The following is a 27164-nucleotide window of genomic DNA, read 5'->3' on the forward strand; positions in this document are numbered from 1 at the left end:
CGGGCCGGGGCGGGCCGGGGCGGGCCGGGGCGGGCCGGGGCGGGCCGGGGCGGGCCGCCTTGACCAATAAACGTGCGCGCAGCTCCGCGTCCCTGCCTCGCCGTGGTTCTGTGCGCGTCCGCCGCCGTGGGGTTCCGGCCGCGCCGCGGCTCCGCGCTCGGGCGTTCCTGGTGCCGGCCCGGCCCCCGCCATGGCCCTCGCCGGGCGACGCGACGCGCCCGAACCGCCGGACTTCGGGATCCTGAAGCGGCTGGCGCGAGACCAGCTCGTCTACCTGCTGGAGCAGGTCCGGGGGCCACCCGGGACAGGGGTCCCGCACGGGGGCGGGCATAGGGAATCGGTGGGATCGGTATCGGCTCTGGGGTTGCGGGTCGGCAGTCGGGGTCGGCCCGGGAGGGGCCTGGCACGGAGCAGCCGCTGGGTGCCGGCTCATGCTCTCCTGCCCGCAGCTCCCCGGGAAGAAGGACCTGTTCATCGAGGCCGACCTGATGAGCCCCCTGGACCGCATCGCCAACGTGTCCATCCTGAAGGTACCGCGGGGTCCGGTCGGGCGGCCCCGGCCGCCCCTGCCCGCCGCCACCGCCCGCGCCGAACCCGCGCCCTGTCCCCGCAGCAGCACGACGTGGACAAGCTGTACAAGGTGGAGACCCGGCCGGCCCCCGGCGCCAGCGACCAGTGAGTGCCCCGGCGCCGAGGCTGCCTGCGTGCCTCTCCCGGCTCAGAACGCGTCTGTGCGGGACCTGCTGGTGCCCGAGCACAGCTTTGGACAGAAGGGTCCGGGGCAGGCAGGGACGGGTACGAGGAGCCCCCCTCTCCCCTCTGCGATGCAGGTTCTGCTTCCTGGTGCGGCCGCGAGTGAGGACGATGAGGTTCATTGCCGGTGAGTGCGGCCCCAGAGGCAGGTGCCCCTCGCCTGGGTCCGGTGCTCTGGGCACCGCTGTGCGTAGGCCCGAGAGGGGCTCTGGGCGAGTCCCGCTCCCGGCGTTTCACTTGTGCCTGGGGTGGTCGGGCTCTGTGAGCCCAGGGACCACGGGCCGAGGGGAGCCGTGCCTGGCAGGGTGGGCAGCTGTGCAGCTGTGCAGGGTCTGTGCGGGGTGTCCACAGATATTGTCAACGCTGACAAGATGTCAGGAAGGAGCAGGAAATACAAGATCATCTTCAGCCCCCAGAAGGTCAGTGGGACCCATGGTGCTGCCCATTCCGCTGTCATTCTGTGCCTGCCCAGCCTTTGCACCCTCCACCTTTTATATAGGCACTGAAAATTCTTTGTTTCTGACCCAGAAATGTTTAAATAAACCCAAGTGTTGTGACACCTGGGAAGGAGCTGGGCCCCTCCAGAGCTTTTCCTGCTAAGAGCTTGCCTGGCCCTGAAGGTCTCCCCTTCCCTTCCAGTTCTATGCTTGCGAGATGGTGCTGGAGGAAGAGGGGGTCTTTGGTGGTGAGTGGAGCTGCACTGCTGGCTCGGGGCAGCTGACACTGCATGATCCCATTTAAATCCCAGTGCTGGGATCCCTGTGTGGACAGGGACAGGAAGGTGGGCAGGGGACACGGGTTCTCTCGAGGCTGGCTTGTGGGCAGATGTGTGCCTGTCACAGCATTGGCCCCTCTCTTCTGCCTGAGGAGAGAGGGTCCTGCCACCCATCCTGTCTGGAGCTCTGGAGCTGTCTGTTTTGGGGCTGCTGTGATTCTTGGGGCTCTTCCTGCCCAGGGCTGTGTAACTGTCCCCTATCCCTGTCCCAAACACAGATGTCACCTGTGATGAGTGGTCCTTCTACCTGCTGCCCCTGGATGAAGACATCATCAGCATGGAGCTGCCCGAGTTCTTCCGCGACTACTTTCTGGTCAGTGGGACACTGCAGGGGGGTGACAGCCCATCCTGTCCCCTGTGCCTCACTGGGGCTGGGGACAAGGTGCTGTTTGGAGAGGAGGTGTGTGACATCCTGCTCAGCCCCTCAGCTTGCACCACGGGCACCATCTGCTCCCCAGGGGCAGTTCCTGTTGGGGAGTGGCAGCTCCTGGCTGAGCAGCTTTGGGGCATCCCATTGTGTTCCTCCTAGGAGCTCCCAGCACGGGGCCCGCTCCGTCCCCAGCCCAATCCCCTGCCGTGGCAGTCCTCAGCCAGCTGCCCACACTCATTCCCTCATCCTGCAGGAGGGAGATCACCGCTGGATCAACCCTGTTGCCAGAGCCCTGCAGTTGCTGAACTCTCTTTATGGCCCTTTTGGAAAAACTTACGGCATTGGCCGCTGTGCTAAGGTATGGCTGGCACCGGGGCTCCCTTGGGTCCCCATCAGGGGTGTGGCTTGCAGGGACCTGGACCCCATCAGCCATGTGACAGCACGTCACCACAGAGGCGTCACTGCGCTATGCCTCCTCCTGGGCAGGTTTTCAGGGGGTCCCATATGCCAAGGTGGGCAGCAGAGGGGCAGCTGCTGCTCACTGGGGTGTGGTGGAGCCCCCCATGCCCTGCAGGGGGGAGCATTTGTGCCTGGCCTTGGTTGTGAGCCCCGCTGCATGCCAGGGCCCTTGGTGGGAGCCTGGGGCTGCTCCCCCGCCCTGGCACCCTCTGCCCCTCACAGATGAGCTATGAGCTGTGGCGGGACTTGGAGGAAGAGAGCGAGAGCGAAGGCCAGGGCAGGAAGCCTGAGATTGGACACGTCTTCCTCATGGACAGAGGTGGGCTGAGGCAAGGGCAGCGGCTGGAGGGGAGCAGTTTGGGCAGCAGGTCTCCCAGAGGGGCAGGGAAAGCCTGTGTGGGGTGGCTGGAGGACTGTGAGGGCAGCCTGGCTCCGTCTCTCTTGGCAGACACAGACTATGTGACAGCACTCTGCTCCCAAGTGGTTTACGAGGGGCTCGTGGACGACACCTTCCGCATCAAGTGTGGTAGGCGAGAGGGCAGCACAGGGCTCTGCACTCACAGCGGGGCAGAATGGGGCTCTGCACACACCTGGCCAGCGCCTGCAGGGTTTGTGCCTGGCATTGTCAGGCACAGCGCTGTTCCCACAGGAACAGTCCCAGTGTGGGGTGCTGCTGGAGGTCATCCACAGGGACAGTCCTCACTTTGACCAAGACGCTGGGCTGGCATCCCCTGTCTCTCCTACCTCTTACAGAGAGGCTTGTGCATGCGGGAATGGTGCTATGTCTGGGACAAAGCAGCTCTTCACTTTTCCCTGCAGGCAGTGTGGATTTTGGGCCAGAAGTTACCTCTTCTGACAAGAGTATTAAGGTGCTGCTCAATTCCCAGGACAAAGTGAGTCCTCACAAGCCTCGGGGAAGTCCCCTTGGTGGGAGGAGGCAGAGTGGACCATTCCCTTCCCCTAAGCTTGAGCAGGAGTGGCTGGGGACTGCTGGGCCCCCAGAGCAAGGGTTTAGGCACAGAGACCAGAGAAACCTGCTCTGCAGGTGGAGCTCCATTTCTGAACCTGTCGGAGTCCCTGCATGCAGGACTGTGTCACAAATGAGTGTTGTAAGGTCGCTTAAGGAATCACCAACAAAGGTATCTGCAGAAACAGGTTTAATATAAAAGCTGCAGCATGACAAAATACGTTGGCAAAGTTTTAAATGGTTAAAGCACACAGATGAAAAGCAAATAAAAATTACAAATCAGTCAATACAAACCCAAATCAACCCAAAAATATCTATGTGGAGGTGGGGAATGAGGGAGGAATCAAAAGGATAGGAAAGGGTAAGGATAGAAAGGAATATGGAAGACCCTCCTGTTGAGTCACAAGGTTCATAGTAATTTTCCATCCTGGCCACAATTCAGGTTGATATCTAACTATGGAATTTGATAATGAAAATATTATTCCACTTGGGTTTTTATTCAGGTTACAAAAATAAGTTTCCCAGGCTGTTCATTAAAAAACAGGAGCTCGTTACACCGTACTAGTACCTGGGAAGAAAGAGTGTTTCTGCTAAGCTGGGGAGGAGCTCAGCCCAGGTGCTATTCATCAAGGCTGATCCCTGAGGAGCATTTCTCAGATCATGGTGTGGCCTGGGGCCTGGGTCAGAGGGATGCACCAACACAGGCCGCTGTGCCATCAGCCAGTGTTTTGGGGCGTGTGGCCAAAGTGCTGTGCAGGTTGCTGGGGAGCATTGGCCCTGGGGTCTGTGTCTCCAGGGCTGCAGCTGGCTGGGCCCTGGTAGCTGTGGTGTTTCCACAGGTGTTCAGCCAGATTCGGAATGAGCACTTCTCCAGCGTGTTTGGCTTCCTGAGCCAGAAGTCACGGAACCTGCAGGCGCAGTACGACGTGAGTGTCACCCTGGCATGAGGGATGCCTGCAGCACTGTCCCTCGCAGCTGGGCCACCACCCCCGTGCTCTCCCTCCCACAGCGGCGCCGGGGCATGGACATCAAGCAGATGAAGGACTTTGTGTCCCAGGAGCTGAAGGGACTGAAGCAGGAGCATCGCCTGCTGAGCCTGCGTAGGAGCCTGAGGGGAGGGAGGGGCCCTCGGGTGTACTGCAAGTGCTGGAGCACCGGGGAAAGCAGGGGGCTGGGGGGCCCTGCACGTGCCTAGGAGGGGCAGGGCAGGGGCTGTTGGCGTGTGCCAACAGTGCCCACAGAGCCCTTTCCCCTCCAAAGCTGCTGTGTCTCTTGGTTGTGTAGATATTGGTGCCTGTGAGTCTATCATGAAAAAGAAAACCAAGCAGGACTTCCAAGAGACCATCAAGGCTGAGCACTGTGAGTGCTGCTCCATGCCCTGTGTGTGCCTGCCCCTGTCCCAGTCTGACCCATGGCCTCGCTTGCCCCAGGCCCAGGCAGTTTCACGCCTGGGTGTTCCCTGTGTGGCCACCGTCCTCCCAGTCCCTTGTTTTGGGGGTGTCTCAAGATCCTGAGAAGGGTCAGGCCGCACCCTCTGAGGGGGAATGTCTGCTGGGGTGGGGGCCCCATTCCCTGGGGCTTTGGGTGGGCAGCCGAGCCCAGAGGCCAGACCCCAGCTCAGTGGGCTGGCAAGAGCCCTGGGGTGATGCTGCCTGTGCCCCTGTCACAGCACTGCTGGAGGGCTTTGATGTCCGTGAGAGCACCAGCTTCATCGAAGAGCACATTGACCGGCAGGTGAGACCATGGGGATGCCTGCTCCGGCTGCTCCGTCCTGCCCCAGCTAAGCCCCTGCTCCCCACAGGTGTCCCCCATCGAGAGCCTGCGCCTCATGTGCCTCCTGTCCATCACAGAAAATGGTGAGTGCCCAGCTGTGCTGGGCCAGAGCAGTGGCACTGAGCCCCAGCCCTGGCACAGAACTCACCTGGTGCTCCCCACAGGTCTCATCCCCAAGGACTACCGCTCCCTGAAAACCCAGTACCTGCAGGTGAGGGGCCTGGGGAGTCACTGCAGGGCAAGAGCTGTGTCAGATAGGGGTTCCCCTCCCTGTGGTTCTGGCCACGAGGCGCTGGGCAGCAGCGCTCCTGGGGATGGGCCCTGCCTCCACAGACTCTTCATCAGTCCCAGCACACCCAGGCTGTCTCTGCAGGATAGACCCTGCCTCCACAGGCTCCACATGAGCCCCAGGCTCTACCTGCCCCTGCCCTGTGCTTGCCAGGGGGCTCTGAGCAACCCGTGCCTCACCGCAGGGGGGACACCCTGTCTGCTTCCCGTGCTCACGTGTGGGGCTCCACACTGATCTGTCTGCCCATTCACAGAGCTACGGGCCCGAGCACTTGCTGACCTTCCACAACCTCAAGCGCATCGGGCTGCTGACGGAGCAGTCAGCTGGGGAGACCCTGACAGCTGTGGAGAGCAAAGTCAGCAAGCTGGTCACAGACCGTGCTGCAGGTGAGCCAGCCCCCACTGCCCCATGTCCCTGGGAGCTGCTGCCTCAGATCTGGCTGGAAGCACTTGGCAAACGTGTGGGCTGCAAGTCCCAAGCGTGTCTCCAGCAGTGGTGCTGCTGGCAGGGCAGTGGGCTCTGCTGTGGGGACACCAGGGCTAGCAGCCACCACAGCCATTCTCCAGAGCACACAGCCCTGCACATCTCTGCCAGCCTGGGTTTGGGATCCAGACAGAACCTTTTAAGATGCTTCTCCTTGTTATGTTTTCCAGGAAAGATCACAGATGCGTTTAATTCTTTGGCCAGGAAGAGTAATTTCCGAGCCATAAGCAAGAAGCTGGGGTTGGTACGTCCTCGAGGGGTGCTGGCTGGCTGCAGTGCCCACAGAGCAGAGAGCTCTGCTTAGCCTGTGCCCATGCCCAGGCTGCAGGCTCGGCACTTGAGGGGGACACGGTTCAGGGCCAGAGCTGCTGCAGCTGCTCCAGGCAGCCTGCGGGCTTCTCCCCAGGGCTGGGGGCCATTGCCAGCTTCCCACTCTGCCCTGACCCGGCGCCCTGTGAGTGTGGTGCGGGGCTGGGGCTTTCCTTGTCCCCTTCAGACACAGCAGTGGCACTGGGCAGGCAGCCCTTTGTCTTCCATCCTGAGGCAATGAGAGGTCCCAGGGTGCTGGCGAGGTGACCTTTCTTCCCCTGGCCCTCACTGCACAGCCCACCCAGGCCATGGGATGCTGGCTCTGGCGTGGTGGGGCAGGAGGTGGGGACAGAGCCATGCTCCAAGCATCTGTCCCTCCTCACCCCTGCACCTCTGAGCAGGGGTGAGGCCCCAGGAAGCCTGGTCCTGTACCTCTGGTGTCACCTGTCACTGCAGATCCCTCGGCTGGATGGCGAGTATGACCTCAAAATGCCTCGGGACATGGCATATGTTTTTGGTGGGGCCTATGTGCCCCTGAGCTGCAAGATCATCGAGCAGGTGAGCTCATCTGCTGCTGGAGAGAACTGGGCACATCCCCTCGAGCCCCTGCCTCCTTTTGGGGAATCCAGCAGGGGTCCCTCTGCCCAGGGCTAGGGCTGATGGTGTTCATCTACTGCTCTGAGCCTCCTGAGCAGTGCCCAGCACCCAGCCTGACACCCCACCTGTCCCTTAGGTGCTGGAGCGCCGGGGCTGGCAGGGCCTGGAGGAGGTGGTGCGACTCCTCAATGGCAACGAGTTCTGTGTCTCAGGTAGTGGTAGGGGCAGGCTGGGGGCAGTGGGGCTGGCAGCGGGCATATCCTACAGCATTCTTCCCTATCCAGACAGCGCTGTGGAGGACAACCCTGCCTGGGAGTCCCAACGTGTTGTCCTTGCCGTCTTCCTGGGGGGCTGCACCTTCTCTGAAATTGCAGCACTTCGCTTCCTGGGGAAGGAGAGAGGTAGGAGCGGCCTGGGAAGGGTAGGGAGCAGGCAGGAGCCTGGGGAGCCTGCCATTGCAGCTTGCAGCCAAGCAGGGTCTGTGCTCAGGAATCAGCACTGGCTGAAGCCCCTGGGGAAGGGGGTGGCGAGGTACACAGCTCTCCTGGAAAATGGGCGGGGACAGGGCTGGGAATGTCAGTGCTGCCCCACAGCACAGCTGGGGCACCGACGGGCCTTTCCTACAGGGTGCAAGTTCATCTTCCTGACCACGGCCATCACCAACAGCGCCCGCATGATGGAGGCCATGATTGAAGCCAAGGCCTGAGCCCCGGAGCGGGCCGAGGGAACCCTGCCAGTAAACATCTCTGCTGACAAGGACCCGGCCTAGGGCTGTGTGTGTGAGGGTGGGCGCTGGCGGGAGCGCTACCCCGGGGCAAGCGGCCCGGCGTTGAGGCGAGGAACGCTGCGGGCCCGCGGGGTCCTGGTGCAGCCCTGAGCGCATGCGCGGGGACGCGCAGGCACCGCCCGGGGCGGGGTCACGGGGCCGCTGGCAGCTCGGGAGTGCGGCGGCGCCGTTAGACGCGGCAGGGCGGTGGCGGCCTCGCTCCGGATTGGTCGGAAGCGCCGAAGGCTCTCCCCGGCCATTGGCTGGGGGCGGCTTGGGGCGGGGCGGGGGCGCGGGCGGGCGAGGGGGCGCAGCCCTGGTGGCGGTTGTGGGCGGGGCCGCGGTGACGCGGCAGCCAATCAGCGCGGCCGGGAGGGGAGTTCGAATCGGCGGAGCGGCGGCAGCGCAGCGCGGGGCGATGAGGAAAAGGTGCGGGAACCGGGGGAACCGGGGGCACGGCGGGCCGAAAGTGCCGGGACTGCTGGGAACCGGGGGCACGGCGGGCCGAAAGTGCCGGGACTGCTGGGAACCGGGGGAACCGGGGGCACGGCGGGCCGAAAGTGCCGGGACTGCTGGGAACCGGGGGAACCGGGGGCACGGCGGGCCGAAAGTGCCGGGACTGCTGGGAACCGGGGGCACGGCGGGCCGAAAGTGCCGGGACTGCTGGGAACCGGGGGAACCGGGGGCACGGCGGGCCGAAAGTGCCGGGACTGCTGGGAACCGGGGGCACGGCTGGCCGAAAGTGCCGGGACTGCTGGGAACCGGGGCAGGAGGTCACGGTGGGACGGGCGGCGGCTGGGGAGGCTCTCGGGCCCCGAGACTGTCCTTGGCCGCTGACGGCCCGCGGTGCCCTCAGCGAGGTGCTGGCGGCCGAGGCCGCGTCCTGCCTGAATCGGGCCATGGCGGCGCTGCGGGACATCTGGGAGGAGATCGGTATTCCCGAGGAGCAGCGCCTGGAGCGCACTGACGTCGTCAAGAAGCACATCAAGGTGAGGGGCGGGGCGGGGTTCCCCGGATCTTCTCTTGAGCCGCGTACCTGCTGCAGCGAGAGCCCGGGACCCGAGCAGCTCGGAGTGAGCTCACCCAGGACTGCTCTCTCGGGACGCCAGGACGGGGCTGGCCAGGTCTGCTGGGAGCCCTGCCCAGCTGTTACCACGCCTCTGCCTTCGCCCTGTGCAGCCCCGTCTCACTGGGCTCCCCACGCTGCCCACACCTCACTCGGGCCCAGCCGTGGTCTCAAGCGGTGGTCCTGCTGCCCTGCCCACTCTCCCTGCACGTCCCCTGCTCACTCTGCATTCCCACACCCTGCCTCTAACCGCACTTGTGCTGCAGAGTCTCCTGGACATGATGGTGGCAGAGGAGGAAAGCCTGAAGGAACGTCTCCTGAAGAGCATCGCCCTGTGTCGGAAGGAGCTGGACACCCTGTGCAGGGAGCTCCAGCTGGGCCCCTTTGAGGTGAGGTGTGGGATCCTGGGATCCTGCTGGCAGCAGTGCTGCTGCCTGACCTCTGCCTCGGTGTCTCGAGAGGTCAGAGCTCACAAGGCAAATATCTATCCAAACATGCTTTTTCGGGTGCTTGGTAGAGCCAAGGGATTTGTGGCTTCTCACAGGCCAGGCATTGGTAGGTGGTTGTGTGGTGTTCTCCAGCACCTTGTTTTGTGTGTTGCTGGTGTTCTTGCACCTTCCTGGGGAACATCTTGATCAGACCCAGGTCTGGTGGCCCCAGTGTTTGTATAAAAAGCCTAAAGCATGAGTCAGGTGTGGGAGAAGTGTGGAACAGAGCTGATTTCTGGCCTCTTGCAGACAGAGGAGGAAAGTACCATCCTGCAGATGGAGAAGAATCTGCGCACGCGTGTGGAGGTGCTACAGAAGCAGAAGCGGGACCGGAAGCAGGAGCTGAAGGCCCTGCAGGAACAGGACCGAGACCTGTGTGACATCCTGTGCACAGCTCTGTTCAGCATCGACACCGGGAGTGTGCCCAGCCTGGAGGACTTGGACCGCTACCGGCGCCATGTGGCCTCTCTCAACACCCTGAAGGTGAGCATGGAGGGTGAGGGTGTCACTGAGAGGCTCGCAAAGGGGCCCCTGGTTCCTGACACTGCCCTCACCCCCAGGAGCAAAGGCGGGAAGAATTTGTCAGCAACAAGCGTCAGATCATTCTGCTCATGGAGGAGCTGGACCACACCCCGGACACTAGCTTTGAGCGGGATGTGGTGTGTGAGGATGAGGAGGCGTTCTGCCTGTCCAAGGACAACATCGTGGCCCTCCAGAACCTGCTGCAGCAGGTATGTCATGCTCTGAGGCAGTGCTGGGGGCTGCTGGGTGTGCTGACAGCAGCTGCCACCATGATATCAGAGGGACTGCTAGGTTTTGAGCAAGGGTGCGTGTTAGCACACCCTTTTCAAGGGGCTGAGATCTCACGTGCCACGCGTGCGGCTTTGCGGGTGCAGCAGAGCCAAAGGCTGCGCTGACTCCCTGCTCCCCCTCCCTCCAGCTGGAAGCCCAGCGGGCCCTGAACGAGGCTGTGTGCACGGAGCTGCGCGCCAGGATCGTCGCGCTCTGGGAGAGGCTGCAGATCCCGGAGGAGGAGAGAGAGTCCTCGGCCGTGCACCTGGCTGGCTCTAGAGTCAAAACTAGGAGAGCTGTAAGAGCCCTGTTGCGCTCGTGGTGGGAGGGCTGGGGGCAGCAGCTCCTGGGGATCTCATGCTCCTGTTTGCTCAGTAAGGGGTGAGGCGAGCAGGCCAAATTCTGCCAAACACCTGCCTGGAGGCTGGTGCTGGCAGCTGCCTCATTCTAGAGAGTGGCTCATGCAGAAGATGAATCCTGTTCTCCCCCCTCTTCCTCCCTGACCTGTGCTCTGGTCCTGGGGACAGTTGCAGCTGGAAGTGGACCGTCTGGAGGAGCTGAAGCTGCAGAACATGAAATCCGTGATCCATGCAATCCGGGCAGAGCTGGCTGATTACTGGGACAAATGCTTCTACAGCCAGGAGCAGAGGGAAGGCTTCAGCCCCTTCTATGATGGTGGGTGCTGGCTGGCCAGGCAGTTTTGGGGAGGGATCCCAGTGGTTCCAGCACCCCCCTGACCTGGCTGTTGTGCCCTTCCAGAGGATTACACAGAGACGCTGCTCGAGCTGCATGACGCTGAGGTGGGCAAGATGAAGATCTACTATGAAACACACAAAGATCTGTTTGAAGCTGTTCAGAAGTGGGAGGAGAACTGGAAGCTGTTCCTGGAGCTGGAGGTACTGTCCAGGCAGGAGCATGCCAGGTCATGGATTAGTGTACACCTCTGCTCCCGTGGGCAGAGTGCTCTGGGAAGGAGCAGGGAGGCACTGGGAAGTCATGGTGGGCCAGTGCAGGGATGGAGTGCTGTGTTTTGAGTATTGGGGTGTTGGTGCAGGGCTGGCTCCTCTGGGGCCTTCACCACGTGAGGCTGAGGGCATTGGGTGGTGTGTTTGTGTCTCTCATGACCCCCTTTCTCTACCAGAGCAAAGCAAATGACCCCGGTCGCTTCACCAATCGTGGAGGAAACCTGCTGAAGGAGGAGAAGCAGCGAGCAAAGCTGCAGAAGACGCTGTCTAGGGTAGGTCCAGCTCTGGCAAAGGACCTGTGGTCCCCGACAGAGGAAAAGGGATCCTTGGGTGTGGGGACACCTGCATTCAGCGCAGCCCCTGCACTGTCCTCATGTCCTGATCAGCTGCAGGAGGAGCTGGAGAGAAAGGTCCAGACCTGGGAGCAGGAGTTCAAGGGAGCTTTCCTGGTGAAGGGGCAGCAGTTCATGGAGTATGTGTCAGAGCAGTGGAAGCTGTACCGTCTAGAGAAGGAGAAGGAGAAGCAGGAGCGGGTGAGTACAGAGCTGAGCATGTTGGCTTCTGCCTGGGAGTGTCTCTGGCTCCTGCGTAAGAATGCGAGCCTAGGGGTGTCCCTGCTGGGCCCTGGGCTCTGCGTGCTCATTCCCAGCCTGGAAGTGGCAGGCAGTGGGGCTGGTGCCCATTGCTGTCACACCCATGTGGGCCAAGCCCCTTTCTGGCCCAGAAAAGTGCCAGAGGTGACACTTGGCTCTGGATGCCTGTAAATCTCTGATGAAATTCCTGCTGTGTGGCTGTGCCAGGCTGTCAGCAGGGTAGTGCCCACTGCCAGTGTCACACAGATGCATCAGCTTTGTGGTGCTCAGGTGTGTAAGTGCAGGTGTCTCCCACAGCACCTGAAGAAGAGCCGGCAAATGGAGACGGAGATGCTGTATGGCAGCACCCCACGGACACCCATTAAGCGGCGCATGCTCAGCCCCCACACACCTGCCAAAGTAAGCAAGGTAAAATGTCCCTGCAGAGCAGTGTGGTGGCCTGGGGTCCTGCCTGGAGCTGAGCTCTCCCTGGGCTGGAGCATGGCCTTGCACTGGCCTCGGCCCCGTTGGGACATGTGGGGAGAGATCAGGGTGCTGCAACCCCATGGGAGGATGTCCTGTGTGATGTGTGCTCTGCTTTCTCCTCAGCTCCATGGCACCTCCATCGCCAGTGCCACCCCCAACAGCACTGTTCGCTCAGCCTTTGGGGGTACCATCTCCCACTCGCCCACATCTCGGCTGCCACCCTCTGGGAAGAAGGTGAGGGGCCTTGGGGGAGTCCCTCCCCGGGGCTGGGCTGGAAGGGATGGGTGAGCTGAGATGGTGCAGCTCTTCTTGCTGTCACCCCATGGTTTGCTGCCTCCCCTGCTGAGTTTGTGTGGGACAGAAGCCCCTGTTTGTCCACAGTCTGCTCTGTGGGGCTACTGCCATCCTGCTGGGGTGTTGCTGACCGCTGACCCAAGGGAGGAAGAGGGTGCCAGAAAATCTTCCTCCAGCCCAGATTTGTAGTGTACTCCTGTTCTTTAGTGCTGAGCCTGCAGCGTGGGGGACCTTCAAAATCTGTGTGTGCTGCTGGACAGGGCCTGAGCATCCTGGTCTAGTGAGTGGCATCCCCGCCCATGGCACGGGGGTGGAACAAGATGGGCTTTAAAGTCCCTTCCTACCCAAATCATTCCAGGATTCTGTGATTCTATGCCATCTGTTTCAGGGGCCAGAATTGGACCCCGGAGTCTGGAGAGCTCCTGGAGCCTGACACTGCTCTGGCTCCGCACAGCAATGGGTAGTGAAGCTGCCGCAGCTCTCCTGCCTCCGCTCGATTCCTGCATCCCATAACTGTCACCTCTGCCCACAGTTCGGCCGGGCTCGGACCCCCAGCCGCGCAGCAGCGAAGCCCCCCCGACCCAGGCTCAGGGAGCGGAACAAGGAAAACATGTCCCAGCTGGATGGAACCACCCTGAGCGGTGGGTGCACCCCCACAGCCCCTGCCCAGCGTAACCACAGCGTTAGTTCTGTTGCCAGCACCTATTCTGAGTTTGCGGTAATTCACCTCTTCTAACCCCACCCTCCCCTCACTGCACAGCACAAGACCTTTGCTCCCTCCTGTCCAAGCACCCCATGGGGCTGTGTCCCCCCGCTGTGTCCCTGCACAGCACCCCGTGTCCTCTCACAGGGTGGCTGCTCCTGCCCCTGCCTGTGACTCCCCATGGAGAACTTCAGAGCTGGAGGCAGAGGGCCCTGAGCAGCCACTGGGGACAGACCACCAGCCCAGAGGACAGGCTGCAGTCAGGGACACACCTGTGCAGGGACAGACCCAAGGCAGAGCCCCGGACGAGGGAGTGAGCAGAGGCTGCCAGTGGATGGGGCTTTCCTCTCTTGGGGGAGACCCTGTGGGGCCTTGGACAGCCTCTGTCCTCCCATCAGGCTGTGCTGAGCCTGAGATTTACCATTGTATGACACTACCAAAAACTTTTTATACATTTTAGTAAACAGAGGTATTAATGTTCATTGGCTACAAGTTACAGAGTTCACATTAATTTGCATTTCATCTCCTTTTGGCAGCCTGGCTTGCCCTTTCTCTGTCCCCCCTGAACTGTGAGGAAGCAGCCCCCTCCCTCCCCTCATTCCCCTCTCCCACTTCTTGTTTCCACAGCGCGAACTTTCAAAGGCTTCCAACTTTGAAAGCACCTCTCATGTCCTCAACTCCACCACCAACAATGCCGCGTAATGAATCCCTGTGCTGGCAGCTCTGCATGGCCTGCAGCATCTCCCACTCCAGGATAATCCTCCCCTTGGTTGCCGCTTTAGAAGTGTGCTTTTATTTAAAAAATTTTTCTAGATGATGTGAATAAAGTCCCTGTACAGCCCCCACCTCTGAGTGGATTTGCTGGGGTCCCCGGAGGGGCGGAAGGCGATGGAAGGGCCGGGGCAACCCTGAATCTCAGGGCGTGGCTCTGGGGAGTCCCAGCCAATCAGGAACAGAGCTGCAGCTTCTTTGGCCAATCAAGTCCAGCAGTTCCAATCTGCATCCTGATTGGCCAAGTAAGCTGGAGTGCTGATCCACATCCTGATTGGCTGAAGAAAACAGCAGCTCCAATCAGCATCCTGATTGGATGAATAAGCATCCAATCCATCCTGATTGGAACTCCAGTCCACATTGTGCCTGGCTGAAAAAGCTGGTGCTTCAATCCACATCCTGATTGGCTGGCAAAGCTGCACCCTCAGTCTGTGTCCTGATTGGCTGGAAAAGCCTCAGTGCCAATCCACATCCTGATTTGCTAAAAGAGCTGGACCTTCCACCACATCCTGATTTACTGAAAAGGCAGCACCCTCAATCCGTGTCCTGATAGGCTGAAAAAGCTGCTGCTTCAAGATGCATCCTGATTAGCCAGTAAGCTGGAGCTCTGATCCGTGTCCTGATTGGCTGAAAAAGCACCAGCTCCAATCCGCATTCCCATTGGCTGAAAAAGCTGGAACGCCAATCCATGCCCTGACTGGGCAAATAAGGTGATGCTTCGATCCACATCGTGATTGGCTGAAAAAGCAGCAGGTCCAATCCATGTCCTGACTGGCCGAAGAAACTGGAGCTCCAATACATGTTCTGATTGGCTGAAAGAGGTGACACTTCAGTCTGCACCAGCTCCCATCCACATCCTGATTGGATGAATAAGCTGGAGCGTCAATCTGTGTTCTGATTGGCTGAAAAAGATGCAGCTCTGATCCACATCCTGATTGGCTGAATAAGCTGGAACGCTCATCCTTGTCCTGATTGGCCAAAGAAGCTGGAGCTCCAGCCTGTGTCCTCATTGGCTGACAAATCTGCAGCCCCAACCTGTGTCCTGATTGGCTGAAAAAGCAGGAGCTGCAATCCTCACCCTGCCAGGCCAGAAAAGGTGAAGCTCCAATCCACATCTGGAGTGGCTGAAAAAGCTGCAGCTTCAAGCCATGACCATGCTGACCAAAAGGCTGCATTCCCACTCCCCAAACCACCCTCAGCCCCTCTCAGCTGCTTGCCCTTCCCCCCTGCCTCTCTGAACTCCCCAGCAGGACTATGGACACAACCACCACGTGAAAGCTGGAAAATTTGTGATATGAGACAACAACAGTTCAGCATGGGAAGCAAAAGCCACCCAGAACAAAGCAAAACCAAGAATTCATTCCCTCCTTCCAACTGGTGCTCACCCTGCCCAGGCCACCAGAGCCCCACCATGGTAATGGTAACCTGGGGACGAAGCCACTACTGCTCTGAGCATCCCCCCCATTCCTTCTTCCCCACTTTCCACACTGGTCATGATGCCACATGGTCTGGGATACCTCTGGGGTCAGCTGGGCATCCCCTGGTCCAGCTGTGTGTCCCACCTGTCACAATTTCCTCTGCAACCCCCAGAGGAGCAGAATCGGCCTCAGCTCTGTGCCAGTGCTGCTCAGCCAGAACATCCCTGAACTACCACCATGCTCACACAAACCCTAGCCACAGCCCCATGCAGTCCCTTGCCAGGATAGCTTCATTGGATATGCTGGAACATGTCTTGCACACACCAACACTGCAGACCTTATGGAAAAGTTAATTTAATAAACACATCCAGCCCGTCCCAGGGTGTCCCTGGCCCTGGTGCAGCTGCAGCTCCACTCCAGGGTGTGAAGTCAGGTCACTGTGGGCTAAACTCAGCCCCATCCTGTGCCGTGGTGGGGCTGGCTGCCCTAGCCCTGAGGACAGAGTGGTCCTGGAGCTGGTCCTGCAGAGCAGAGCTCGCCCTCATCCTTTGTCTGGCAGCAGCCATGGGTTGTGGGTTTTGGGGCTCTCATGGCTCCAGCACACATATATAGGTGGTCCAGGGCCCACACACCACCTTCTCTGCCCGCAACCCCTGGGCCACCAGGTACTCGACACGGCGTGCCTGGTCAGAGCTGATGTTGTTCCCGTGTCCCAGCTGTCCGTATTTACCTGCAGACACACAGCCATGACCTAATGTGGCCCTGGGGCCTCGCAGGGCAATTGCTCCTGGTGTTTATGGGGAGGGAGGGAGGGAACACAAGAGCCCCCAGTACAGATGGAACTCGCACAGGGACAAAAGAGCCAAGGGTGAGAGAACAGGAATCAGAAGCTGCTCCTGGGGAGGCTGTACAGTCCCAAAGAAGAGGTGCCACTTACCCCAGCCCCAGGTGTAGAGCTCCCCGCCTCCTGCAACAGGGACAGCACCATCAGCCAGCACCCGGTGAGCTCTGTCCCCCTACTCCCGGGGGCACTGCCCACTGGGTCCTGGTGAGCCCTGGCACCTGTCAGCACCCTTGCCCGCAGAGGCACTGCCACCTGCCCCACTGGTCACTCACGTGTGATGACCGCTGTGTGTCGGGACCCACAGCTGACCGCGCTGACCTCCAGGTCCTGTGGCAGATCCAGCAGTGCCGGGAAGGCCTGGATGGAAATGAATGCAGCATCCTTGGCAGCCGACTGCTCCCGGCAGGGCATCAGCTTGGTGTTCCCTGCAAAACAGTCAACTCTCAGCTCCCAGGAGTGACTGGTAACACCAACACTGCTCGCAGGCTCAAACCACATTGGCCCTGCACTGAGCTGCTGGGGCTGTGCAGGAACCCAGCCCACCCTGCCCTCAGCCTGGCCAGCAGCACTCACCTGCGCCCGTGTCTTCATTTTGCGCTCGCTCCTGTGCCAGCGCTTTGGAGGGCAGAGCCAGCTGCCCCGACTCGTTCCAGCCCCACATGTACAGGTCTCCTGCCTCTGTGGGGTGAGGGGAAGAACGCATCAGGCAGAGCTGACCCTTGAGCTCCACTCGGTGGCAGCACTGCGTGCTCCAGGGACACCGACACTCCATATTCCCCAAGCCAGGTCCCACCGGGGCCGTAGGCTGCCACCAGCATCTCAACCTCCCACGCCCAGCCCAGCCCCTTACCGCTAACGCTGGCTGAATGCCACCCGCCGGCCGCCACCGCCTGCATGGGCACCCCAGCCAGCGCCTCCACCAGCCGCGGCTGCAGCTCTGACTCCAGTAGCCCGTGGCCCAGCTGCCCATGCCTGCAGGGACACAGAAGGACAGACAGACACACCCATAGCCCACAGCCTCCAGCTCCCGTGCCTCCTCCGTGCCCACAGTCCCCACCAAGCCCTTCCTGCTGCCACCAACCCAGCCCAAGGCTGGCAGAGCCTGAGCAGCTCAGGGAACAACCACAGCTGAGCAGAAGAATCGACTTCAGGAACAGGGAGGAGCCAAGCACCAGACCACCACAGTTACAGCCAGGGGTCAGTGGGCAGCATCAGGGGCTTTGGTTGTCAGAGATGGGGCAGAAGCAGGAGGAGCTGGCAGGAGCTGTAGGGGTGAGAGGAGCAGTTTGGCAGCAGAGTGGTGCCTGTTTGGTCTGGGGAGCTTCAATGTGACAGCTCAGGATGTCAACAGCTGTGCTGATGCATGCCACTGGAAAGGCTCTTCACATTCCATATGGGAAATCTGCAGAGGACTGAGGCAAAGAAACACTGAGAGCTGAGGGGCAGGGAAGGGCATGCTGCAATAGGAAAGTGGCTCCAGGCACTCCCTCACAAGACGGCAATGGTGACCACAGCCAGCAGCAAGAGAGGGGCTACAAAGGGGTGAGCTGGGCCAGCACATGGCTATCACACAGCACAGCTGTCACAGTACAGGACACAGCTGGCACAGGCATGGGTGAGAGGATTCTCAGCTGTGTTGAATAACCAAATCACAAAAAAGTTAATCCTCAAGTACACATCCCCACGTGTAGGAACCTTTCCTCTGAAGAGAAGACAAGAAGGACCAAATGATGTAGTGTCTGCAATGCAACAACTGCTGATGTGAACTGAGTGTTGTGTTTGCCACGAGCTATTTGCTACCAGCTAGCCCAGAGCCAGCAACTGAGGAGCAGGGAATGGGGAATGAAACACTTCTGAGCAATGAGGAACAGGGAGGGCACTGTGCCAGGGCACACAGCTCTGTGACAGTGACTGATAATCAGTGCTGGGTTTGTCTTCCATAAGTAGCAAAGAGGAACGCAGCAATCCTTCCACTCCACAGATGAGAACAACTAGTTCTTGTTGCCAGGCCTCATCATGCACCAGCAGAACTCAGGGATCCAGGGCAGGGGGACCTGTGGCTGGGGTCTCCAGCACCTTCTGGGAAAATTTGATTGGGGCAGCAAATGCACAAACAACTCCCTAAAGAACAACAAACGCCTTTGTGAGAATAAACTGAGCAGTGGCACCAGCTGTTAAATGCATTCAAGTTCAGCTCCTGGCAGGTGACACAAGGTGCTGGGGCTGGAAGGTTTTCCCAAGGGGTTCACTCCTCTCCCACAGGCTTTACCAGAGGGACCTGGCACTGAATTGTCATAGACTGATGGAATCAATTTCCAGTTTAGAAACACAAGAGCTTTGCTGCCAGTTGGTGCTTGTGTGACAAGTTACAGAGAAGCAGGGACCGAGCAGGGAGCTTGATGGTCATACAGAGACCCAAGTGTCCTCAAAGACTGCCCTGAGAGAGCCAAAAGTCAGAGCAGAGGCCCCACTGTAGCCAGAGACCCAGCACCTAGAGAGGAGACAGGGCTGCTCATGGGGCCAGCAAGGGTAGACTCAGTGGGAAAAGGGGCACAGCCAAGGCAGGAGAAGCCGTGAGCTGGGATGCCCATGCTGGGGGGGACCTGGTTCAGATGAGGGACAGATCCCATCAGCATGGGGGTGAGCATACCAACCTGCAGGTGGTACCCTGATACTTTTGTCTCAGCTGTAATCTCCTATCATTCCCAAATCCACCCCCATGGGAAAGTCAGGAGGCATATGCTGGCCCCAGGCAGTGTGTGCAGGCTAAGGGGGGCTCAGCCCCTGAGGTGACCCCCATTCTGACATCCTCTCACCCGCACTCCCCCCAAAGGCTCCCGCATATCCCTTCTGCACTCTCATGCCCCTTCTGCATCCCCACCATTCTCTCTGCATCCCACCAGCGCAGCGCTTGTCCTGGAGCTCCTGAACCCCACCCACTGCCATCCCTCTTCTGCACCCCTGTGCACCCACAGCCCCTGCTCACCTGCCACCGCCCCAGGTAAAGACCTCCCCGGCGGCGCCCAGTAGTAGGGCGTGCTCCGTGCCCAGAACCAGCCGCCGGGCCCGCAGGCCAGCCGGCAGTGCGGTGAAGAACGGCGGCCGCGGCGTGGCGAAGCCGCCGGGCAGGAGCGGCAGCGGCTGGCCGGGCTCCGGCGGCAGCGCCCGGCTCCAGGCGGGCTCGTCCTGCAGCGCTCCCCTCACCGCCGCCTCCCGCCGCCAGGCGCGGGCCCCCGCCGGGCCCCGCAGCACCAGGTGCGTCTCGGAGGGCAGCGCCTCGGCCCAGCCCGGCAGCCGCCGCCGCAGCCCCGCGCTCCGCACCTCCAGCCCCGCGCCTGCCGCGGCGGCATCTCAGCGACCGACTGGGCACAGCCCGGGGGGCGGGACGGGGACAGCCCGGGGGCCTGGGGGCACGGGACGGGAACGTCACCGGGGGACCAGCGGGGAGCATCCCGGGGGAACCGGCGCGGTGGGAGGGCTGGGGAGGGGTCCCATCCCGGGGGAAGGGGCGTCAGTGGAAGGGACGGACAGGACGAACCGGGGCGACCGGCGCGGCAGCGCAGGGTGGGAACGGGACCCGCCATCCCGGGGAGCGGCAAGGGGAAGCGGGCACAGGCCGGCGAAGGGCCGCACTGGCCCCGCGGGAGGGACTGGCACCGAGGCTCCAGGCGGGCCGGGGGCGCTCACCGGTCTCCACGACCACGTAGCTCCAGGCAGGCCACACGCGGAAGATCCCCTCGGGGCCCGCCTCCAGCCGCCACGGCCCCGGGCCCGGGCCCGGGCCCGGCTCCCCGGCCGCCTCTTCGGGGCTGAACCCGAACACGAGCCAAGAGCGAGCGGGCGCCGCCATGGTTGGGGCGGGCACCGGGAGAGGAGGGACCGGAGGTGACGGCGAAGGGGCGGACGGACAGACGGACAGACGCCGGGCCGTGGTCCAGGAGCAGCTTTAGTGTCAGCGGGTGGGCCCGGCCCCATCGCGCCGGTCCCGCCCCGGGCCGGCCCTCCCGGCTAAGGCAGACGGTGGCAAAGGCAGCGGCAAGCCCTATCCTCCCCCTCGCCCCGGGGCACCGGGCGGGCGCCGGCGGGGGCAGCGTGGCCCCGGCCCCGGGCAGTGCTGAGCCAGCTCCGCGTGCAGTCCGACCCCGCCAGGGCCGCCCTGAGAACAGCGTGTGCACACCGGCCTCGGCAGCGTGTGGAGCGAGTGTGGGAGCCCCGTGCGCCCTCAGGCGTGCCCAGGGTTGGGCTTGATGAGGCCATAAGCCACTGCGTGTGCCAGGCTCTCCTGGGCCGCCTGGGCCACCCGCGGCTTGTCCTTGTCCTTGGCAAGCACGGAGAGGATCTCCAGCATCTCGCTGGCGATGAGCTGCTCGGCCACCTCCCGCGCAGCTGCCATCATGTTCATCACCACCACGGCGCCACGGTGCTGCAGCTCAGCACTGGGGCTCAGCAGCAGGGCCTGCAGGATCTCCAGCCAGTGCACCGTCTGCGGGGATCAACATCATCACGGACCCCAAGAGAAGGGACCCAGCTCCCTCCCACCAACCCCATTTCAGGGTCAGGCCAAAGTCAGGACAGGTTTCTGGGGCCAGAGCTCCAGGCCACTGCAGGGAAGGAGCACGGGACACAGGGTGCTGTCCCAGGGTCCCAGGTGCCCCCAGCCCACCCTGAGCACTCACCACCTGGGGAATCCGCTTGCAGATGGGGGGATGCAGGGCAGTCAGCATGGCCAGGGTCCCCGAGGCTGCCCGCCGCAGCTTTTCATCCTCCTCCCCACTGTACAGGACCATCAGCTTCAGCCGATCGCTGTCCTCAGCCAAGAACAGCTCCTGCACCTGCACAGGGGAAAGAGGAGGGAATGGGTGGGGGTGTGGTGGTCCAGCAGCCCAGCAGAGACCCCAGCCCATCCCGGTCTTCACCTCCTTGCTCATGGCCATGTTGCACATGCACTCAGTTGCAGCTAGCCGGATCAGCTCATGCTCCTCAAACATGTACCCCTCAATCATGGGCACAGCTCGCTCTTTCAGGATCTTCTGCCTGGGGGGCAGGAGGGCAGTGAGCACTCCCTGCCCAGGGCAGCCCACCAGGCCCAAGGGGACAGCCAGACCCCCTCTTCCCCCATCCCTACCGCAGTCTCTCGCTGATGCCAGCCAGGTTGGTCAAGGCCATCAGCCCCTCAAAGTTCTGCAGGCCCGTGCGCTGCAGGTGCAGGAGGCTGACCAGGGGCCGCACCACCTCGTAGATCTGTGGAGACAGAACACATGGGACCAAGTCAGTGCCCACTGATGCTCCCACATGAGCCCCTGCTTGGCAGACCCAACCCCCAGCCCCAGCACTCACCCGCTCCCCAGGGAATGCCATCTCCGGGTTGGAGGTGATGGTGATCTTTGCTAGCGCCTGCGCTGCCTTGGTCTGCCCCACCTCAGTGCCCTCCAGGGACAGTGGGATCAGAGCCTGGGGGCAGAAACAGCAGCTCGTCCTGCAGCCAAGGCCACAGCACCCAGGGCAGCCACAGCTTCCCCCAGCCTCGTGTACAAGGGAACCAGTGCAGCTCCTGCTAAACCACAGAGCCCCAGCTCCCCCGAGCCCCAGCACCCCCCCAAGCAGTGCAGGGCAGCAGCACAGCGGGATCCATGCCCTCACCTTGCCTCCTCCCTGTGCAACCACACTACCCCGGTCTTCTGCCTCCTCCACTAGCGCCAGGAGCACTCTAGGGATCAAGCAGGACTAGTTGGAGCACTTGTATAGTCACAGTGGGCCCAGGCTGCACCAGACTCCTGGACATCCCCCCTGCTGTCCAGGAACCGGCCTTCACCACAGGCACATAAGTCCACCAGCAAGGTGCCAGCACCCTGAGAACCCAGCTCCCTCCTGGCCCCGACACGGCCGCACCTGGAGATCAGCTCCCGACAGGAGTTGGTGAGTGCCGGGTTCTCGCTCTTCACCATGCAGGCCAGAGCCGACACCACTCCAGCCATCAGCAGCTTCCGCACCCGCCGCTTCACAAACGCTGGCTTGTCCTGTCCCACAGGCAGGGTCACACTTGGCTCAGGAGCACCAGCTAGCTGGTGAAGTGCCTGACCCCACCCCTCTGGGCCTCAAGGACATCCTGCCCACACCTGGGACCCCAGGCTCTGTCCCACCCACCCACTCTCCTCCCAACCACAGCCACGCCCTGCTCACCTTGGGGTGCTGCTCCGGGATGTGCTGCTTGGCATACTTGGCCAGCTCCAGCATCTGTGGGTCTGGTTCCTCATGGTCATAGCTATTGGTGCAGTTCACCAGCGTGGAGGCAACAGCATAGAGCACACTCCTGTCCTCTGACTGTGGCGACAATGGGCACCCGTCACACTCACAGCAGGGAGGAGCGGCCAGGACTGGAGCCCACCCAGCATCTTCCACACATCCCACCCCACAGCATGAGCTCCACACCCGCTCCAGCACATTTCCCCGGTGCCAGGGTGCCCACCCCACAACTCTTGGTATGCACCTTGGCCAGGTGAAACATGGCCTGCATTGCTGCCTTGTCCTCCACAAACTCCTCCTTGACATCTGCGTCGAAGGTAAGGTAGGCCAGGCCCTCTACAGCCCAGCGCCGCGTGCCCGCATCGATCGCCTCGTTGCAGAGCCACCTGGGAGAGCGGTCCCTGAGCCTGGCTGTGGACAGCCCAGCTGCAGGGAGCCCAGCTGCAGGGAGCCCAGCCCACCCCCCCGCACCTGGCCCCACTCACTTGCGGCACTGCTTGGCCAGCTTCATGGTGGATCCCTCGGCAAACTGCTTCATGCTGAAGTCCGTGCCTCCAGCAGATCCCAGCTTGCAGAGCCCCTGCAGCCAGGAACAGAGTGTGGGAGCAGGAATGGATGTAGGCACCCTGACTTGCCTCCTGGACCCCCAGCAGGGAGGGGCAATGCTGTCACTGGTGGTCCTGCACCCACAGCCCACCCCAAGGCTCAGCCCCGCCACACCCCATCCCACCATGCTCACCACGAGCGCGCGGATGCGGATGCTGTCCCTCTCGCTGTGCTTGTAGATCTCCTTAAGCAGGTTGACACCGTTGGCCGTGATGAAGGAGGCGCGCTTGGCCTTGTCGACTGCGTGGATCAGCGCCTCCACCGCTACCAGCTGGTGGGCCTCACAGACAGAGGCGCAGAGGGACAGCACACTGTCCATGATCCCCTCCAGCTCTAGCACCCTATTCCCTGCTTCTGAGGGACCCTGCAGCAGGCACGACACTGTCTGAATGGCCCGCAGCTTTCCCAGCAGCTCGTGCCCCTCGAACCAGCTCCTTCAGGAAAAGACCACCAGAAAGGGTCAGGCTGATCCCACCTGCCTCTTCCTGCACCACCTGTTGAACCTCCCCCACAGCAGGTTCCCAGTGGCTCTGCAGTCAGCTTTAGCACTGAGGGTGACAGGTGCTGCCAGGCTACAGGTGACAAAACCCCCCTCACCCCCAGTTCACCCTGGCTCACCTCACATAGTCCTCACACAGATGGTGGAAGTTTTCCCTCTCGGCATCACACTTCAGGTCCTCATACAGTTTGCTGAGCAGAACAGAGGTGCTCATCCGGCTGTTCTCTGTCACAGGCAGGCTGCCCAAGCTGCCACACACTGTGCTGCCCACCTCCAGGATTTTCTTCAGGCCTGGGAAAGGTCAGACACCCCAGTGAGGGGCATAGTGGCATGTGCAGAGCTGGGGCAGAGGAGCACGATGCCCCAGCAGGACATTACTAGCCATTCCACTAACCCTGGTCGATCACCCAGAGGCTCAGGCTGTTGTTGGTCTCCTTTGGAGATTTCCTGGGTACCACCTTGATGAGCAGGTTGAGGGCATTATCACGGCCGTGGGCTGAGGCTCCTTCTAGCACCAGCAGCTCCAGGAGGTGCTTGATCAGCTGTTTCAGGTCTCTGGAGGAATCTTCCAAAAAAGACAGTGCCCAGCAGTAAGAGCCCTGGGCATGGCTTCACCCCCACCGTGGTACAGCTGGCAGAGATGCTGCCATGAGCAGGGCCTTCTGCCTCCTGTTAACCCGGGATCAGAGCCCGGCTTTGCTGCAGGGAGCAGAGACAGGGCAGCAGCAAAAGAACCCATGGCATCTCTGCACCTACCTGGGGCTCTCCCCCTTCAACAGCCAGCCAGGGCAGCCCACACTCACCCAGCACCACTGCGTCCTCCTTCCCGCGGAAGTCCTTCTGCAGCCCCTCCTTCAGGGAATCGAACATCACGTGCAGCAGGTTGCAGGCAGCCAGGGACACCTGCTCATGCTCCACGCCCAGCACCGCTGAGAGACGGGGGGCCCCCAGTTCCGCCAAGACAGCCATGGTCTGCAGGTACAAGCAGACCTGTCTTCTGGAGGCCTTGGGGAAGCCTTGGCATTTCTCAGCCCCTTATCAGGATGGTTCCCTCTCACAAGTTCAGGCCTGGCAGGTAACAGCTCACTGCAAAGACACTTTGCAGCTTCCCCAGCACGGCTTTCCCCTGGGCCCAGCCATAGGGTATGGTGGGACCTACCCGAGAGCGGTGGCCAGAGCACAGCCCCACCAGTGTGCGCAGGGCTGCCAGCATCAGGTCAGCCTTGGCCGTGTCGAGCAGCTGCATCAGCAGCCGCACACCGTCACTCTGGAAGATTTTCTCTGCTCCTGCCTCTTCTCGTGCCAGCACGATCAGGTTCTGCGCAGCCTGGGGAAGGAGAGTTCTGTCTGGGTCACAGCAGCACACTGTGCACAAGGAACTCCTGGCAGCTGCAGGCACCCACCCTCCACCCCTGTCTTGGGGAGCATTCTGCGGGGAGCAAGCCCACCTGCCCAGGCAGCACCACTCAGCCACCGCTGGCCTGGCAGCACCAATCCTCCCCTCCTCTCCTCCCAGCCACAGCACTGCATCCCGCTCCATGAGCTCAGACCTTCTGCTTCTTGTCTTCATCCTTTTCATCAAGATCCAGCAAGATCCGGAACATCTGCTCTACCTTCGAGTCTGTGCAGGACATGGTCTTCATCTGCAACAGAGCAAAAAAAGTGGCTCAGTCCTCCCCACCTTCCCCAGCCACAGGGGGCCCGGCAGCCCCTCGCTGCCCCCGTACTGACCTTCTCGTGCATGCTGCTGCCCAAGGCACGCAGGGCCTCCTGGAAGGCCTTGTTCCTGGGCTCCAGGCTCACGCACCGCTGCAGGTCACTGACAGCCTGGTCCAGGCGGCCCAGCTGCTGCAGTGCCTGGCTGCGGCGGAACAGCGCCTTCACATCCCGGCCGTCAGCCTCGATGGCTGCACACAAGGGGGTCTATCGCAGAGCCCATGGCCTGCCCCAGCCTGCCCCCACCTGCCCCGATGGGCAGCGCAGAGGCTGGTCCCCCCCAGCCCCCACTGACAGTACCTTTAGTCGCATCGGCCTCTGCCTTGGTGTAATCCTCCTGTGGAGAGACAGGAGAGCAAAATGCCTGAGCACTGCCAGCACAAGCCTCACACAGCCTACACCCCTAACTTCGGGGACTGGGGACAGGATGGGAACAGCATCACTGGAGACAGTGGGCCAGTACAGTGGGACACCCTGTCTTTCCCAGAACACAACCCTCAGAAGTTGTCCAGGACACCCTCAGAGGGTGTCCTGGGAGCCCTACAACCCCCGGTGCTTTTCAGGCACTTTTGGTCTACTCAAGCCCCTAAAATTCTTTGTGTTCACGCCTTGCCCCAGACACAGATCACCTGCAGGAGATCAGAGACACTGTGACTACGTGGGAACAGCCCCAGGGCACACTCACAGCCCAGGCAACTGACGAGGGATGCCCTGTCCCACACAGCCCACCCAGAAGGTGGGGCAGCAGGAGACAGCGGGCAGGGACGGGGGAAAAGGTGAGCAGAGACAACAGCTGCCATCAAGAGCATTCTGCCCAGGGACCGTCAGACCTTCCGCCGCAGAGATCACCTGGCCAAGGCAGACAGGCCAGGGCTGGCGGCAGCAGCGCAGCCCCAGCCAGCCGGGCAGGTTCCTGCGGCGCCGCGCTGACGCACCCGCCCAGCGCTCACCAGCTTCAGGTAACACGCGGCCCGGTTGCGGTGCAGCACGGCGCGCTCCGACGCGGCGTCGCTCAGGCTCAAAGCTTCCGTGTAGGCAGCGAGGGCGGCGCCGTGATCCCCCGCCTGGAACAGCGCGTTACCCCGCGCCCGAAGCTGCTCCGCCGTCACCTGCCGACCGACACCGGCTGGGACGCGGCCCTGGGCCCCGCACGGGCGGCTGCCCAGGGATGGACGCAGGACAGGGACCCCCGGGGACAGGGACCCCTCGGGACAGGGGCCCCCCGGGGACAGGGACCCGCCCGTCCCGGTCCCGCCCGTCTCCGCTCACCGGCTCCTCCATCGCGCCGCACCCGTGACGTCACCACCGATCGCCTGGGGAACCCGGACGCCACCGCCCCTGTCACGTGACGGGGCGCGAGCGGAGGCGGGCGGGGCCGGGCCTGCAGCGCCGCCCCGCGGGCCGCGGGCAGCTCCAGTGTGTCCCCCCGCGTGTCCCGGTACAGCCCCCCGCGCGTCCCGGTACAGCCTCCCCCCGCGCGTCCCGGTACAGCCTCCCCCCGCGTGTCCCGGTACAGCCCCCCGCGCGTCCCGGCACAGCCTCCCCCCGCGCGTCCCGGTACAGCCTCCCCGCGCGTCCCGGTACAGCCTCCCCCCGCGCGTCCCGGTACAGCCTCCCCCCGCGCGTCCCGGTACAACCTCCCCGCGCGTCCCGGTACAGCCCCCCGCGTGTCCCGGTACAGCCTCCCCCCGCGTGTCCCGGTACAGCCTCCCCGCGCGCGTCCCGGCACAGCCCCCCGCGCGTCCCGGTACAGCCTCCCCCCGCGCGTCCCGGCACAGCCTCCCCGCGCGCGTCCCGGTACAGCCTCCCCCCGCGCGTCCCGGCACAGCCTCCCCCCGCGCGTCCCGGCACAGCCTCCCCGCGCGCGTCCCGGTACAGCCTCCCCGCGCGTCCCGGCACAGCCTCCCCGCGCGTCCCGGCACAGCCTCCCCCCGCGCCCCGCTCCACCCCGGAGTGCGAGTGTCCCCCCGTACTTCACCCCGGGCTGCGAGTGTCCCCCCCCGTACGCCCGCCCCCCCGCGCCCCGCGGCACCCCGGAGTGTGAGCGTCCCCCCCCGGTAGTACCCCCGCCGGGTGCGTGTTTCCCCCCCGTACACCCTCTCCGTGCTGCACCCCGGGATGAGAGCGAACCCCCCCCCCCCCCCACCATGTCCCGCTGCA

General features: G+C 62.4%; 4 protein-coding genes across 11 annotated transcripts; 2 read left to right on the forward strand and 2 right to left on the reverse strand.

Annotated features, from left to right (window-relative positions):
• Positions 1-72: 72 nt before the first annotated feature.
• VPS33B (VPS33B late endosome and lysosome associated) lies at positions 73-7534 on the forward strand. 3 transcript variants are annotated; one of them, XM_069025661.1, is made up of 23 exons: positions 147-286; positions 450-530; positions 614-675; positions 831-880; positions 1105-1172; positions 1393-1438; positions 1747-1841; positions 2152-2256; positions 2580-2676; positions 2806-2883; positions 3177-3250; positions 4164-4250; positions 4334-4424; positions 4609-4683; positions 4994-5058; positions 5126-5180; positions 5262-5308; positions 5640-5772; positions 6040-6113; positions 6635-6736; positions 6912-6987; positions 7060-7176; positions 7402-7534. In XM_069025661.1, the coding sequence occupies exons 1-23, from the start codon at positions 191-193 to the stop codon at positions 7479-7481; spliced, it is 1854 nt and encodes a 617-aa protein (XP_068881762.1). In that variant the 5' UTR covers positions 147-190; the 3' UTR covers positions 7482-7534. The 3 variants fall into 3 exon arrangements, with proteins under 3 accessions (XP_068881760.1, XP_068881761.1, XP_068881762.1); XM_069025659.1 differs by having other exon boundaries at positions 73-286; positions 6912-7176; XM_069025660.1 differs by lacking the exons at positions 1105-1172; positions 1393-1438 and having other exon boundaries at positions 74-286.
• A 345-nt stretch (positions 7535-7879) lies between these two features.
• PRC1 (protein regulator of cytokinesis 1) lies at positions 7880-13623 on the forward strand. Of its 5 annotated transcripts, none has more exons than XM_069025211.1 (14): positions 7880-7970; positions 8398-8530; positions 8874-8996; positions 9345-9578; positions 9656-9826; positions 10036-10185; positions 10415-10562; positions 10647-10783; positions 11029-11124; positions 11239-11385; positions 11743-11853; positions 12034-12144; positions 12737-12922; positions 13535-13623. In XM_069025211.1, the coding sequence occupies exons 1-14, from the start codon at positions 7960-7962 to the stop codon at positions 13607-13609; spliced, it is 1833 nt and encodes a 610-aa protein (XP_068881312.1). In that variant the 5' UTR covers positions 7880-7959; the 3' UTR covers positions 13610-13623. The 5 variants fall into 5 exon arrangements, with proteins under 5 accessions (XP_068881312.1, XP_068881313.1, XP_068881315.1 ...); XM_069025212.1 differs by having other exon boundaries at positions 11743-11844; XM_069025214.1 differs by having other exon boundaries at positions 12737-12845; positions 13535-13622.
• A 61-nt stretch (positions 13624-13684) lies between these two features.
• On the reverse strand, positions 13685-19821 carry RCCD1 (RCC1 domain containing 1). 2 transcript variants are annotated; one of them, XM_069025216.1, is made up of 7 exons: positions 19628-19821; positions 18927-19275; positions 16791-16912; positions 16514-16618; positions 16213-16365; positions 16034-16063; positions 13685-15826 (listed from the first exon to the last, which is right to left on the reverse strand). In XM_069025216.1, exons 1-7 carry the CDS (start codon positions 19788-19790, stop codon positions 15684-15686), a joined length of 1065 nt encoding a protein of 354 aa, XP_068881317.1. In that variant the 5' UTR covers positions 19791-19821; the 3' UTR covers positions 13685-15683. The 2 variants fall into 2 exon arrangements, with proteins under 2 accessions (XP_068881317.1, XP_068881318.1); XM_069025217.1 differs by lacking the exon at positions 16034-16063.
• Positions 19822-19868: 47 nt separating this feature from the next.
• Positions 19869-26360, reverse strand: UNC45A (unc-45 myosin chaperone A). The gene is made up of 20 exons (XM_069025210.1): positions 26274-26360; positions 25955-26113; positions 25305-25341; positions 25020-25195; positions 24839-24931; positions 24448-24615; positions 24092-24260; positions 23683-23853; positions 23408-23579; positions 22923-23223; positions 22669-22763; positions 22428-22569; positions 22121-22261; positions 21830-21957; positions 21581-21647; positions 21278-21391; positions 21066-21181; positions 20857-20974; positions 20617-20772; positions 19869-20423 (listed from the first exon to the last, which is right to left on the reverse strand). The coding sequence occupies exons 1-20, from the start codon at positions 26283-26285 to the stop codon at positions 20163-20165; spliced, it is 2796 nt and encodes a 931-aa protein (XP_068881311.1). The 5' UTR covers positions 26286-26360; the 3' UTR covers positions 19869-20162.
• Positions 26361-27164: the final 804 nt, after the last annotated feature.

The sequence above is a fragment of the Aphelocoma coerulescens genome, chromosome 10, assembly GCF_041296385.1.
Source record: "Aphelocoma coerulescens isolate FSJ_1873_10779 chromosome 10, UR_Acoe_1.0, whole genome shotgun sequence".
In the NCBI taxonomy this organism is placed as follows: domain Eukaryota; kingdom Metazoa; phylum Chordata; class Aves; order Passeriformes; family Corvidae; genus Aphelocoma; species Aphelocoma coerulescens.